This window comes from Ceratotherium simum, chromosome 14 (assembly GCF_057802395.1).
Source record: "Ceratotherium simum simum isolate JZ-2026a chromosome 14, ASM5780239v1, whole genome shotgun sequence".
Classification (NCBI taxonomy): Eukaryota; Metazoa; Chordata; class Mammalia; order Perissodactyla; family Rhinocerotidae; genus Ceratotherium; species Ceratotherium simum.
Window position 1 is genome coordinate 3,491,102 of NC_141913.1, and position 16,505 is coordinate 3,507,606.

General features: G+C 34.3%; 1 protein-coding gene across 1 annotated transcript in view; it reads left to right on the plus strand.

Annotated features, from left to right (window-relative positions):
- NDUFV2 (NADH:ubiquinone oxidoreductase core subunit V2) overlaps positions 1 to 15,131 on the plus strand; it is a 31,266-nt gene extending 16,135 nt beyond the window's left edge. Inside the window, exons 3-8 of the mRNA XM_004421083.3 lie at positions 57 to 119; positions 207 to 323; positions 3,437 to 3,605; positions 4,902 to 5,011; positions 8,583 to 8,659; positions 14,976 to 15,131. Coding sequence (XP_004421140.1) covers positions 57 to 119; positions 207 to 323; positions 3,437 to 3,605; positions 4,902 to 5,011; positions 8,583 to 8,659; positions 14,976 to 15,069 — 630 coding nt within the window. The 3' untranslated portion in view covers positions 15,070 to 15,131. The remainder of the gene's footprint in view (positions 1 to 56; positions 120 to 206; positions 324 to 3,436; positions 3,606 to 4,901; positions 5,012 to 8,582; positions 8,660 to 14,975) is intronic.
- The last annotated feature ends 1,374 nt before the right edge of the window (positions 15,132 to 16,505 follow it).

Below are 16,505 nucleotides of genomic sequence, written 5' to 3' on the forward strand. Positions count from 1 at the left end.
ACACTTGTGACGGAATTTTGATAATTTTGGGAAACATTTTTTTTTCGTTTAAATAGCATAGAGATACTCCTGAGAATAATCCAGATACTCCATTTGATTTCACACCAGAAAACTATAAGGTATGACTAAATTAACATTATAATTAATTTACAAAATATTTAGTATCTTTCAGATGTATAAAAAGAGGTGCTTTTTCTTTGATACAGAGGATAGAGGCAATTGTAAACAACTACCCAGAAGGGCATAAAGCAGCAGCTGTGCTTCCAATCCTGGATTTAGCTCAAAGACAGAATGGATGGCTGCCCATCTCTGCTATGAACAAGGTACTGAATTCATTTTTGCCTTAGTTGGAAAAGAGGAGAGGTAGTCTGTATTAACTTCCTTATGTAGAAATTCCTCCAACAGTCATTAATGTCAGAATCTAGGAGTTTGAAGCCCTTTTATCATTTATATGTTTCCTCAAATTACATTTGTGTTTTTGTTGATTCCCTTAATAATGCAGAGAACTGAAAGGGTAGAGCTTTTTATCCTTATTGGAAATAGTAAAGACTTTATAGTGAAAGATTTCTTTTTTCTCTTCCTTTTTGAGAAATGGCCATAATAAAGATAAAAGATCCCAAATGTATATAATTTGCTGTCAAAATATTCTGAAAATTAATGTACTATTTAAATACTAGAATTACAGAGAAAAGGATCTACTCACAGCTAATGTGAATCTTTTTAATATTTTGCATCTTTGGTTACAGGCTTTAACAAAAATCTATAATATATGGTATGTATAACACTTGATTATGGTACATTGGAATCAACAACCTATAGAAATGCTATGGGTGACCCATTTAAATGAAGTTAGTTTTTTCATACTTTTTTTTATTTTTTATTTTTTGTGAGGAAATAAATATTTTTTGTGAGGATTGGCCCTGAGCTAACTTCTGTTGCCAATCCTCCTCGTTTTGCACAGGAAGATTAGCCCTGAGCTAACATCTGTGCCCATCTTCCTCTATTTTATATATGGGATGCTGCCACTGCATGGCTTGATGAGCGGTGCATAGGTCCGTGCCTGGGATCCAAACCTGTGAACCCTGGGCCGCTGAAGCAGAGCACATGAACTTAACTCATATGCCACTGGGCTGGCCCCTATTACATATTTTAAGATTAATTTTTTTCTAATAGTGTTTTCAGGAGTAATCCAAATTTCAAGTTTATTTATATCCTATGAATAGAACTACCTTTGTGTGGTATTATGTTACAGTGTATAGTTTACCAAGTGCCATGCAAAACCACATATTATTTGATTCTTACAGGAATCACACAACTAATAAGCCAATGTGATATAATGGAAAATACATTTGACTTCGAACTAAGAGATCTGATTTTTCTCTGGACTTACTTCCCATCTGCAGTGAAGATTCTGAACTAGGAAGATCTCTTCCAATTATTATGTTATGATTTCTAAGTGATAGAGCTAGGACTGAACCATTTCCAATTCAGTGCATTTTCTACTTGACTATTGTAGAGATTCTTCTATACTTCATTCTTTTCACTTTCTAAATTTTATTTGGTCTAACTATTAGGCTAGACCATTATCATCTTGCTTGGAGAATAAAAAAAAATTTAATGGAATCCCAAATGCAAATTTTAGATTTAGTTCATTGATGTCTTATTTGCTTTGTACAGTATCCTAACCCTGTTTTGGACCCTTAGTATTTTTTTGACTATAAAAAATGTTATAAAGCAAGTTTGGTTGGTACTAAGTAAACATAGTCAGGTGGTGATTTTTTTCAATAAATCACATATTTCTTTGGAGGTTTTCTAAATTACTTACATTGTTTTTAATATTGTAATAGCCAATAATAATGATTTAGGTATGTTTCTAATCATAGATACTTTTTTTTTGCAAAAATTCATGTTTTTAATAATAGCAAGCTTGTTGGAAGTCTTTCTGAGTGGCAAGCTTAGCAGAGCAAAATAAAATAAATAAGAAACTGAGAACATTTCAAAAATATTGTCCTGCTCTATTTAGAATTGGATGTGTGTGTGTTAAAAGCAGGAAATAGCATATAAAGAATAGAATCAAGATTCTTTCCACTTTACATTTGAGACGTTTAATGTTACTATCCCCCCACTCACACTGCCACCCCAGCCCCCAAAGGAAAGCCCAACTTTACAACAAAAACAAAATCCAGAACTCACACATTAGTCCTTAACTGTCACTAAGGTGTAGGGCGGTGCACGGTAGCGTCCCAGGGGAGCTTTTTCAAATTATACATCAGGGCTTTATTCCACATTCATTCAATTATTCCACTGGTGGGGCTCCAGCATGTGTATTTTAAGACAGCTTCCCAGATTCAGAGGTACATGCCTGTTTAGTATCAGAGTGGTTTTGTATCACTGAGTTAAATTTAGCATAGCTACTTTATTTCACATGTGAGCCATGATTAGATGACTGTTGAGAATACATTTCCTTTAGAATCCCTGCTATGAGAAAGTTCAACATATTTGTCATCTGAAATGCCATTTAACAAGCTCTTCTTTCATGTCAAAACATGGATATATGCATAATTTTTAAGAATGCCAGATATGAAATCTTAAGACCTGATAGATTAATGATATTAGATTACCTAGAAAGTTGTAGCCAGGATTATAGTCAGGATAGACTGCATGTGGACCAGCCCTAGTGAACAGCTAAAAAACCTGTTTTCCTTAACAGACTTGCCCTGACCAAGAGTTGTGCTCAGAGAGTGATTCCCTTGGTCCTGAACCACCGTATGTCAAAACAAGTATTTTCCATAAATACCCTGATAAGGATTGGAAAGTACGAGTCTGTAAGATCCAGCTTTTGTAAAGAGTGTCTCGATAGGAAATAGAAGTAGTGTTTTGGATTGTTCTGGAGAGCTGTGTATGTGTGTGTGGTGTGTGTATATATAAGTATGTAGATATGTAAACCAATATGGGCTAATAAATGAGCTTTGATTCTAAACCATTTTTCTGTCGCCGTACCATTTGCACATCACCAGTAACATCAGGCTTTTTTGAAAAATTTGTGAAAGCTTGAAAAAATATAATTATTTAATTTATTGGAATTTGGCCACAAATTTTTGCCATTTTAAATCACAAAATACAAGAATTGAAATGATTAAGTGGAGATTCTTAATAGTGAAAGACAAAGATTTAGAGAAAAGATCCTTTTGCAAAGATGAGTGGGATAGGAGGAGGAGTCCTAGGAAGTGCCTGTGGGCTCTGTGTAGTTCAAGAATAAGGTGTCTGCGAAAACTGAAAGACTTAAACCTCACAAATATCAAATACAGGTATATTTTGTGCTTTTGAAGAACTTTTCTGTTTTTATCAAATTGAAGCAGTATTGAAATTATGCTTTTTACAACATACCAAAAGCTTAATAAACTTTGTAATTAATTTAAAAACTCTAATATTTTAGGTTGCAGAACTTTTACAAGTACCTCCAATGAGAGTATATGAAGTAGCAACTTTTTATACAATGTATAATCGAAAGCCAGTTGGAAAGTACCACATTCAGGTCTGCACTACTACACCTTGCATGCTTCGAAACTCTGACAGCATACTGGAGGCCATTCAGAAAAAGCTTGGTATGGGACACGTTATATTTATAACTTGTATGAAAAATAGAATTGTCTTTCTAGATTTAACCTATTTCTACCTAAATTTTCCAACTTTTGCCATTTTATTGGATCTGTACTTCACCAGTAAATTTTTGTCTGTGTTTGCCCACCTTTATTTCTTTTTATTTTGTATTCTTCCTTAGTTCTCAGCTTCAAAGCTGAATTTTCACCTTTTCTTCCCCTAATCATTAAGTATGTTTGAAAAGCTTCTAGGAGTTTTAAAGTTTTCATTGTTTAGAAAATTAAGTTTCATTCATTGTGTGATAGCATGTGGTACATAGAAAAGTGACTATATTGTCCATGTATTTTCCAGATGACCCTTGGAACAAACAAGATATGAAAATAGTAAGAATGCTTCAGGAAGGGAAATTTGAAATAAGATGTTATTATAGTAGCATTTACAAAATTAAAAGGGCATTTTTCCCTACAAAATTGCCATCATTGCATTTAGAACTATACATATCAAATGAAGTAAAAGGAGGTGTCTTTTAATTTCGTTGTTACTGAATATCAAGTACTTGCATGTTGTAAAAATAGTTGGGCGGTATTGAAGGATATAAAACAGGAAGCTGAAGTCTGCTCAGAATCCCACCCCTCACCTCCCAAGTACAAATTGATAATAGTTGGGTATATTAGTTTTAGATTTTATATTGTGTTAATTATTTTTATTATTAAATACATAAATGTAATATGTCTGCTTTTTGTAATTTATTTTGGCTATAGCTTAGTATGTATGTCTGCCTCATTTTTCTTTTATAAGTTATTCTGCAATTATTTTCATATATACACATCTTTGCATACTTGTCCTATTGTATTCTGAGGTCGTTTACAAGAAGTGGAATTGCTGGGTCAGATTTTACTATATTTTACCAAAATGCCTTCCTTAAAGATATGAGAGTACCGGTTTTCCTCACATTCTTAATGATCTTTGACATTAGCAGTTTCCTGAGTCTTTGCCAATCTGATATTCTGACTTTAGTTAATTATCACAATCGAAATGAAAATAATACAGTCTGATGCACTGCTATCTATAACAACAAACACTGGAGATGAGTCACCTGCAATTTGATTGTTTTTAAATGAGTACACTTAAGAAATCCTTGAAAGTTCTAGTATAATTATCAGAGTTCTTTTAAGAAATTTAATGCTCTCAAATACTTTATACCTCTGTAATATGTTGTTGGTTGTGTTTTTGTTTTTTCTTATACCATATTGCTATTAAAGTATAACCTGGTCCTTAACAGTGATCATTTATATTTCTAGGAATAAAGGTTGGGGAGACCACACCTGACAAACTTTTCACTCTTATAGAGGTAGAATGTTTAGGGGCCTGTGTAAACGCACCAATGGTTCAGATAAATGACAACTACTATGTGAGTATTTCACTTAATATAAATTAAAATTATATTATGTCATACTTAAAGTATTTTAAATATTTGGTTTCCTGTCATATAGATGTTGGTTTCTGAATTAGTCATTTAGAAGAAACTATTGGTATAAATATTCATGAGGTTTTTTTTTCTGGTATCCAAAGTTTATTAAAAATCAAATAGAAAAACTTTACATGAATATGTCAATTTTAGCTTTCACATTATTGTCCACCAGAAGGTTTTTAAAAAATTATCTTGAAACACTTTTGCATTTAACTCCAGGAGATAATGACATTTAAAACTTATATATTATGAAAAATTTAATAATTTACATATAATACAGAACATAACTACCAAGACTTAACAGATAGCAACATTTTGCCACACTTACTTAAGGTATTATTTTTATCATTATTATTATTATTTATAGAAATAAGCTACAGATGCAGGAATAACTCCCACTCAAAATCTTACTCCTTTCCTTTCATTCCCAGAGATAACCACTATCATAAATTTATTTATTTAGTTAGTTAGTTAGTTAGTGTGTGTGTGTGTGTGTGTGTGTGTGTGTGTGTAGGATCAGCCCTGAGTTAACATGCATGCTAATCCTCCTCTTTTTGCTGAGGAAGACCGGCTCTGAGCTAACATCTATTGCCAATCCTCCTCCTTTTTTTTCACCCCCAAAGCCCCAGTAGATAGTTGTATGTCATAGTTGCACATCCTTCTAGTTGCTGTATGTGGGACGCGGCCTCAGCATGGCCAGAGAAGCGGTGTGTTGGTGCGCGCCCAGGATCCGAACCCAGGCCGCCGGTAGTGGAGTGCGCACACTTAACCGCTAAGCCACGGGGCCAGCCCCACTATCATAAATTTAGTGTGTATTCTTCCGGCACGTTTTTAAACTTTTAATATATGTATCCAGCTATACTAATATGTAATACTATATTGCTTGTTTTAAAAATTTTACAGAGATGGTATCATATATCTTTCTAAGTACTGCTTTAGCCAAATCTCACAAGTTTTGATAAGTAATATTTTTATCGTTTAGTTCTAAGTATTTTTAAATTTACATTTTGGTTTCTTCTTTGACCTATGTTTTTTAGAAGTGTTCTTAATATGCAAGTGTATGGAGTTTTCTAGTTATCCTTTTTCAAATGGTTGCTACCCTAATTATGTCATGGTTTTCATCCATAATATCTTGTTAGCTCATAATTCTTAGAAATTTGTTTATGGAAATTCTTTGAGGCTTCCATTGAAGGTGGATTCTTCAGGAAGAGATTTGCTTTGTTTCTCTGTTGCTCCTGGAAATACTACTGGCCCAAAAGAAAGCCCCTCTCCTTACATCCTCGTCGCTTCCCCCAATGTGTAAGGTTCCAGACTAGCAGGGTTTTTTTTTTTTTGAAGGATCATTTTTAATTTACTCTTATATTGAGGTTATAGCTTTTTGAGGGCCCTAACTTTGTATGGTTTGGATGGTCTCTTGTGGCCTGGAGCTTGGTCCCTTGTTCCTCTAGGCTGTGAAACTCTGAAGCCAAGTTTGCTTGGTGTTCCACTTGTCTCCCTGGGTTTTCACTGGGTTTTTGGCCTGTGGGTATTTCTTTCTTGCCAGCGTATTGATGAAATTTAAAAGTTTTTGTTTGTTTGTTTTTTCCAGCATTTTTAATTGTTAAAACAGGAAGTTCAATCAGGATAGCTCGTCTGCCATAATGCCGGAAATGGAAATCTACAATTTTTTTTTTAATGAAGATGAAATTTGATTTCTTTAGCCTTTTACATTTCTGGGGTGTTTTCATTCCGTATAGTGATTTTCTTCATTTTAATGATGAATGATTCAAATTTCTTACCTTCTCTATTTCCCATACTTTAAAAAACAAGTCCTTTAAAAGTATGGCCACAGCTTTTCGTTTTCCCACATTTCTCCAGTTTACTTATAATAATGAGGATCTTGATTTAAGCAGGAATTAGACAGTCAACGCTTTGTATGAAGCATTTTAAGTCTAAATATAGTAACCTACAGATTTATCCAAAAGATGGATTCTTTCAGTTAGTAGTGGTATGGTCTTTGGAAGGGCAGTTAACTTTTATGGATCTCAGGTGACTGGTGGATAAAATGAAATAGTCACATAAACTTTGATTAGATCCTGCTTAGGAAAAAAAGAGCTATCAAACACATTTTGAGGAGGATTGGACAGATTTGAATATGGACTTGACATTTGATTTTATTAAGGAATTATTGTTAGTTAATTAGGTGTGGTAAAGGCATTGTGTTACTTGAGAAAATGATCTTTTAGGAGATATCTGCTGAAGTCTTAGGGGCAAGGTGTCAGGATGTCTGCAACTTGCTTTCACCTGGTACAGCCGAAACAAAGGCTTATGTGTACATAATGCAAATATGGCAAATTAAATACTGTTGAATCCAGGTGGTAAAACTATGGGTATTCATGTACATTTTTCAAATTTTCATAATAAAGAGTTGGAGGGGGAATAAAATCATTAGATGAGTTTAAAGATTCCTTCTTGCTATGAGGTTCTGAGCATCTCTTGAACCCTAAGCAGTTTGAAAGCTTTTTATTTTTATAAATGTTTAATCATTCAGCAAATATTAAAGACCTTCTACGTGGCTAAGCACTGGAGATAGAGTATTGAATTGTGATTTCTCTAGTAGAGTACAGGGTCCTATAAAACATTTTCTTAGGCACTTAACAGTTTTGGAGGGGAAAGGGGGATATGTGGTTTAGGCATTTTCTCTTAGTTTAATCTTGCCTATTCTGTTTTGACTGTCTTTTGATTAATCCTAGGGTGCAGCTAGGCGTATGAGCACGTATGTCTATGTGTTTTAATTGCATTTGTTATTTTAAATAACAGAACCCTTTCTTGAGGTAAAAATTTTATACAGGTGCACAGTGTACAAAATATAGAGCTGCTCTGGTTGAAATGAGGATTGGAGGGTCAGGATCATTAAAATAAATGTATCGAAAATAAATTTTTTTGCCTTTCCCTTCAAAATTAAGTGAATTTTCAAACACGGTGAATTTCACCTGAGAAAGAAAGAAGATATCACTAGGGTATTAGATCTTTAGGTTAGGGATAGATATTAGGCATCTACTTTTAAGCTACTATGACTGCTGGTGCTAATTACTATTTGCACTTCACTCTTTCTTCAAGGACATAGCATTTGTTGAGTATGTGCCACGGCACTGTTCTGTTTTATGTATTTTCTCATTTAATCCTCGAAAACACTCTCAAGTAGGTTTACATATGAAGAAACAAACTTAGGGAAGCTGAGTAACTTGCCTAAGATTACTAGCTAGTAAGTGTTAGAGTGAAGACTTACATGCAGAACTGTTTCACGTCAAAGCACTACTCTGTATTGCCTCTTCCTCTGCAGTTCTTATTGCATCTTGCATTTAGCAGTATATGCTATAAATAGGAGTTTTTCAATTGCTGCTACCTTGGTAACTAATTCGTGCGCTGAGAGAGACAGATAAACAATAAAGTAACTGATACTAGGAATTTATACAGATGTCAATAGTAGGAAGTAATCTTAATATGATAAGACTATTTTAATTTTTTCTAGGAGGATCTGACACCTAAGGATATTGAAGAAATTATTGATGAGCTCAAGGCTGGCAAAATTCCAAAACCTGGCCCAAGGTATGCTTTTATTTCTAGATAATAAATTTTAATGGCTTAACCTAAATTAGTCTTTCACATAAACTTAATTTTTAAAATTTTATGGGGTCAGCCTGGTGGCGCAGTGGTTAAGTGCTTGTGCTCCGCTTCGGTGGCCTGGGGTTCGCAGGTTCGGATCCCGGTGCGCACCGACGCACTCCTTGTCAAGCCATGCTGTGGTGGCGTCCCATATAAAGTAGAGGAAGATGGGTACAGATGTTCACTTAGGGCCAATCTTCCTTGGCAAAAAGAAGAGGATTGGCATTGGGTGTTAGCTCAGGGCTGACCTTCCTCACACACATAAAAAATAATAAAATAAAAAAAGTAAAATAAAAATAAAATTTTATACCCTAAGTTCACAGGAGTTGTCAGCAGCCTTGGATAGTATCTAAACGAACTTGTCATCTAAAGCAAGAATTTTTTTTCCCTCTAAAACCCTATCAGATAATCATTTGGAATCTACTTGAATATTTATAGAAAAGGGAAATTTACTACAAATAGAAATCCATTCCATTGTTTAAAAGTTCATACTGCCAGAAGACTGACGGAAAGTCTGTCTCCCTCTAATTTCCACCTGAAAATTGGACCCACCTGAAGGTCCAATTCTGCCCTTTGAACCAACACAAGATAATTTTTATACCTTTTCCAAATGATAGCTTTTCAGTTACTTGAATAGCTATCTTGTCTTCCCCATATCTTTCTTTCAGATTTAATATCCACAGTTGTCATTGTTTTTCCTTATATGACAGTTTTGGTCTCCCTCCTCTGTAGGTTTTCTAGTTGGCTAATGACTTTCTTAATGTGATACGTAAACTAATCATAGTATTTGAGATATATACAGAGCAGTGCAGAGCATTCAGATACACCATTAATTTTACTTATAGTCAGTTAGAATGCCTAGATCTGTTTCAACTTAAACACTGTTTATGCAGGTTGCTCCTATCCTGCAGTTGTGTTATACTAATTGCCTTTCTTTCAACTATGAACGTGAACTTTTGCTGCTAAACAAACTCCTGTTCCGTATCTAAGTGTTCATGTTACTCAAAATTCTCTCTTAATACTGGCAGATGTTTGCATGGTTTTATACAGTTGTATATATTTTTTTCTGCTTATGTCATGTAAAATTTTCCTTCTCTCAACATATTTGTAGGTTTTAATGGCCATATAGTATTCTAACGTATTAAAAAAACTATGGCATGCTCTTTATTCTCCTGTTGTAAAATATATTTTTCTACTCTTTGTTATAAGTAACAATTCTCTGAAGTTGAATTACTAAGTCAGGGTATGCGTGGTGCTATAGTCTCCATTCGAGAAGTACTCATTGTTCTGGCAGGCCAGTAATGCTACCTAATAAGAAAAAGAAGTCAACTCAGGATAACTTAAGTTTAGTAAAGGCAAGCTGGCCCCTATGTGTTTCCTTTCTAAAAAATGTGCTTCTTTTAACACTTGAATTGAATTTGCTTAAAGAGGTTTGGCATTCTCTTCGTAGTTCCTCACTTTCTTGAGCTACACTTATATTTTTAGGGGTAATACATTTCCATTGTGAAGAATGATTCTCCTTTATGGAGGCTACTGAAGTGAAACCTTTTGTTATTTAACATCACAATATCTTTCTTTTTATTTATTCATTTTTTTCCCCCCAAAGCCCCAGTAGATAGTTGTATGTCATAGGTTCACATCCTTCTAGTTGCTGTACGTGGGACTCGGCCTCGCGTTGGACGGAGAAGTGGTGCCTTGGGGCGTGCCCGGGATCCGAACCCGGGCCGCCAGCATCAGAGCGCGCACACTTAACCGCTAAGCCACGGAGCCGGCCCCACAATATCTTTCTTAGCCACTGGCCCTTTTTCCTTATTCTTGCTTCAAATGTAGCCTCCTCTGCTCCCCTGCCCCCATAAAGTCCATAATATTTTCCACAAACTTCAGCCTGCTTTTTTAGGACTCAGATGTTTTTAAATAAGTTTATGCTACTCTTTTATTTTGTACTTAAACCCATAACTTTCAACTTTTGGGTGCTTTGATTTAATATCTCAAGTGCAGATTTCCTTGTGAAATCCACTTGGTTTCTTTAGATGTCTTTCTGATTAGGTGTTTATAATTCTGTAGTCATACTTTTGCTGTTTAGAACCTCCTACTTCCCTTCTTGTGAACTCTCTGATTCATCGATCACAACATTGATCCAACATTAATCTCCTGCCACACAGATAGTTGTTTTGTCTACTTTATTGCATTCCCTCACCATTTATTTATTTCACAAACATTTTTGGGTGCACGCTGTGTGCCAGGCACTATCTTAGGTTGTGCATACAATTATGAACAAGGTAAAGTTGTCATATATCTTCTATGCTAGTGATGGAGATGGACTACTAATGTAATATCTGAGTAATAAATGCATTGAAGAAAAACTAAAGCAGCATTAGGAGACAGAGAATGATGGGGGGTAAATTTAGTCAGGAGAGGCCTCTCTGAGGTGGTGACATTTGAGCCATGACCTGAATGATAAGCCTAAAGGAACCATGTAAAGAACTGGAGGAACGATGTTCCAGGGAGGGGAAAGAAGATGTAGTAAGGTCCTAGAGGAAAAATAAGATGACAGTATGGTTGCAGTGAGGTGATCAAGGAGGAAAGTGGTGGAATGGGTCAGAGAGGTAGATAGGGGCTCAGAGAAGTAATTTGGGTTGTATCCTAAATATAATAAAATGCTGTTGTTGGAATGTTTTTTCAGTAGGGAATGATAAGAGTGATCTTGTTAAAATTATTGTCCTAGTTGCTGTGTGGAGAATAGTTTAAAATTTAGCGGATGTTGTGGGGTAGAAGAATTGTGAGTGATTTCTAGCTTTTTGGTCTGAGCACCTCAGTGGTTCCTTTAACTAAAATGGAGAGGATTAGGGTAGAGCAAGTTTGGGGAAAAAATGTCACTTTGTTTTGGACATGTTAAGTTTGAGATGCCTACTAAACATCCATGGTAGTTGCTGAAAGGTAGATATGAGCCTGGAATTTAGGGAGTATATTAGGGCTGGAAATATGAATTGAGGATTCATCAGTTATTACAGATGGTATTTAAAGCCATAAGTCTTGATGAGACTACTAGGGAGAGTTTCGTGTTGTTTTTAATATAGGAGATAGTATAACATCCTTGTATTTTAACATTAATAAAAAGGAGCTAAGTACCACAGTTAAGCATTTCAGCATCTAATAATAATAGAGATGTTGTTTATCAGTAATTATAAATAGTTCTTCACTGGGATTTTTTTGACACTGTCCTAGATTTGAGCCAAAGACTTTAAATTATTAGTTTCCGAACCTCTTTTTATTTCCTACTTACCACCTCTTATTTAAAAAGCAGAGATAAATCTATTTATTTTTCAATAATTGTAGAGCATCCACCAATGGTGTATGTAAAGATTGTGTTTGGACATGGTAATACTAGAATGTCTTCCCAGCATATGAAAACAATAACTTTCTCTCTCATTCCCCAAGTTAATTTCTTGGATATATAGGATAATGAGAGAGACTGCGATGATAGTAATAATCAGAATATAGTTATAGTTATTCTTTAAATTAACCAAAGCTGGCTAATTTCCTTTTTATTAGTATCTTTATAATAAAGCTCTCTGCTCACACATTTGAAAGAGGTGCTCATTGTGAGTCTTTGAGTAATGAGAGAAATTAAACTGGTTCGATAGCAACTAATTTCTAGTACCACTATCAGGTCTACCCTGGCCAAAATTAATAAAAGATTGATGTCTCTATGTGGTTCGAAACTGCTTTTTTATTATTTTTGGTAACTGATGGCTAGAAAGAAAATATTTGTGTGCTGAGATTGTTCTTATTTTCAATTAACTTAAAGTACTGAAAATAACTTCTAAACCTGCTTTCAAATTACTAATTAATAGTTTAGTATGGATTAGTGAAAACTAATTTTGAGTCCAATTTGAATTCTTCATATTTAGTTTTATAAAGATACCTTAAATTTTGCAGAATTCTATGGAGTACAGATGTACTAATATCTAAGATGTAAAAATATATAGGTAGGCTACAAAATATATATACAAAAAATATAGGTGATTGCTGATGGATAACTTGAGACAATAAAGTCACGTTTGGTTTTTTATATTAAAAGTGGGGGCAGAGGTGGATAAGCTCGGCAATAGGAAAAAAGATAAGTATTAAACTTTTATAAAGTAGCTTTTCTTTAAAAAGTACTTTTTTAAGCCATAAAAAATATATAGAAAGGCCAAGTTTTCTAGAATGCAAATGAGTTAAAATGATGAATGTACAAATAAGTGTTGGAATGGCTGAAGAAAACAGGTTTACCTTTTGAATTGTGATGAAGAGAACAAGGTAATTAATAGATGGCATTTTAAGCATAACATATCAGGGAAATGGTTTTTTATTTAGTAAAAACCCGAGTGTAAATTGTGGCTGTCAGGTGAACGGATGGGGCCAGATCACTGCCTCTCGAGTGTTCTGAGACACGTGTACAGAAAAAAGGAGTAAATCAAACAAAGTTTGTGGGCTTTACTGGAGGATTTTACAGCCTTTATAATATTTTAATGTGCATTTTGTGAATGGTGGGGGAAGGAGAAAGTTTGTAGGCAGACATAATGGACCACTGGAATCCTTTTTTTCCCCAAAAGTATGTCATGGGACTGTAATTTCATGGAACAAACTGTAGGAAACTGGACCAGATTATTCTTAAAATCGCTTTCTTATATAAAATTCCATAATCCTGTGAAGAGCTCAGGCAGTGTACATTATTAATTCTCCCATTGATTGTTCCAGAAACTTCAGTTTTTATAATCTTCCTAAATTGGTCCTTTGTGTTGGTAAAGAGGGTAGCTGAGCTTAAACCACAAGAGGGAACCTAGTAAAGGAGAAGAAAGGTCCTCCAAAATAAGTTAATTTCATTATTTCATTGGCAAAGAGCAGCAGGTGTGCATGTGTTACTAGTTAATATAAAAAAAATTACAAAGCCAAATATTTGTTTTTTATTATTTAAAAAAATAATAATTTGCCACCTACCCTACATTAGTTTTAGGCCCTGGCAGACAGTACAAAGTGACTGCTTTTTGATCTGGTTTTCATAGTGAACCTAAATGCAAATATGTTAACTAATTTCTGGTGTTTTAGGCATTCTTTGTTATAATACGCTACTTAGTCACCTGCATTACATAATGTAATAGCTTGAAAGATCTTATAAATGATTGTGTTGTGTCATTTTCCTGTTCCTTCAACAAAAAATTATTTCCTAGGGCTCTAAAAACAGACTTATAAGACTGATGACAGAATGTGAAGGACAAAGCCAGAGGGAGTAAAAAGATATAAATTGAACAAATTCTTCAGCTAAAATTTGTGGCAGGAACAAGGTAAATTAACAAAGCCAGGGAATAAGAGAGGTGAAATAGGAGTAGGTGCTGAGCTGAGCTCTAACAACAGAGGTCAGACAGGGCAGAGGTTGAGCGATTACCTGGGCAAGTATGTGGGGGTGACAAAAAGACAGACAGGTTCTTCTACCTCTGTGCTGCCTCTCTTCATAGATTCCTACATAAGGACCTGTTCTTGTTTTCTTCTCTTTGTGGCTGTGGTAGGCACCCAGATCTGGAACCTGTTTTTCAAAAATTAATACTACTAATATAGCCTTTAAAAACATAAATACAGATAGATTTTGTCTTCACTGCTTCCAAGGGACATCCTCCCAAATCTTCAGATTCCTCAAGGAGTCTAGTTTCTGTTTATTTCCAAATATAGTGTATAAGTGTATATTCCCTTTTGTTCACTGTGACAGTGAATCTCAATCTAAATAAAATTCAAAATATAAAAAGAATAAATGTAGTGCTTTAGTTTATTAAAACATGATTTTTAAAAATGTCCTATGGGGGTTGGGTTATTTCACTGTAGTTCTTAGCTCTGTTCCTTGGGCAGATGCTGAATCCCCCAAGCCTTGGTTTCTGTATCTGTAAAATAAGGCCAGTATTACTTGTCTCATAGCATTGTTGTAAAGAATAAATGAGCTAATAATTATGTACACTGCTCAATAAATGGGAACTAGTATTAGTGTTATTTTTTATATTTTTCATGTTTATGGTGAGTTTTGATATGTCAGTTTTCATATTTATCTTTAGGAAGAGAAAATCTTGCAGCAGTTGAAATGTTGAGATTACATAATCCATGCTAGTTCTTGGGGGAAAAAGTTACTTAACTGGGCTATTGTGAGGTAACAATTACAATTTTTTTAAGTAAAGATTTATAAATGTTAATCATTAATAGTCAATTTAATGTTACTTGCTTTTCTTCTCAGGAGTGGACGCTTCTCTTGTGAGCCAGCTGGAGGTCTTACCTCTTTGACGGAACCACCCAAAGGACCTGGCTTTGGTGTGCAAGCAGGCCTTTAATTTATATTCAACTGTAAATATGTCACTGGAGAAATAAAATATGAATCTCCTATCTATATAAACATTTTATATTATTTGTTCATTTTGATCGATGTACATCTTGGTGATAACCCAGCAACTTGCAACTATAAGTACCATGTCAAAACTTAAGAGCACCGTTTTAAAGTCTCCTGCTACCTGTGGCTGACAGTGAAGACATGATTCCATAATCTAGTTAACAGTTACTCCAACATCACCCATTTTCAACTGCCAGTCACTTTTATCAACATTAGGTTATTGTGAGGTAAAAATTCCATCAAATTTCAAATACATTTTGCTTTCTCATCTTTAGCCATAGCCAAGTCTTAAGTTAACATGTTCTTTCTATAAACCTTATTTATGTCAGTACTCCCTTTAAACATTTTTATTTATAGCACACAATTGTTACTGTATTTCCAACTGGTTAAGTGACACCTCAAGCAGACTGTAAGTATAAGGTGGATAAGGTAGTTGTCTCTAGAAGTACTGTTTATCATTTTTAAAGAAGGAAAGTACGAAACATTTTGACGTTATACTTGGCTATTCTGACACTGCAAGTATACAAAAATTAATTGGGGGAAGAAATTGGAACTACAATCTGAGTTGGAAAGATCAGTGGATATGCAAAGTATACTCTTCAGTTGAATGCACATTACAACTTAGAAGAAAGGATAAAACCTTTTGCGTATTATAGTCAGTTCAAGAAACTAGCTATAGTACATTAGTTTTGCAAGTTGAACAAAAAATTAATAGCATTAATGGAGGGATAAATCTAAACTAATCCAGTTGTTTCAGGATTTCTCAAAGTCACTGTTTGGCCTTGTTCTTATGACAGAATAACTATTCACTAGTAATTATGCTTAAAAACATTATTTTTAAGAATGTCTTTAAAAATTAGTTTTTGTTTTTTACCTGAGAAGGTAAACAATAACAAATTTTTCAAGTGGCACAAAAAGGTAACAATGAAACTGCCTCCCTTCTACCCTAGAGCCCTTTTGACCTTCTTCCCATAGGAACTCCTTTTATGGTTATTTTTATCCCTTTTTAAAAATTGTCTATACATTTTGACTGTCTTCTCTTTGTCAACTGTTAAGCCTTTTATTTAAAATTATGAAAAAATACAGGTGGTACTCCTTTAATGCTACTGTTGACTTTTGTAAAAATGCTTTTGACATAAAATTTTTTTAACTAGAAGTAAAGCTAGGAGTGGGGAGGTTTCAGATACTGGGTGAAAAAAGTCATATATTAAGGATATGCACTGGTCATCAACTTTTATGTAATATTTTAGACGTAGAATATTTTAGGTTATAATTATAGGCATACTGTTATACCATTATCAAAACATATTCTGTAGGTCTTAGATCTTCCCTTACTGCAGTAGCACACATTAGGATTTTGAGTTGAGTCTTGCTTAATGT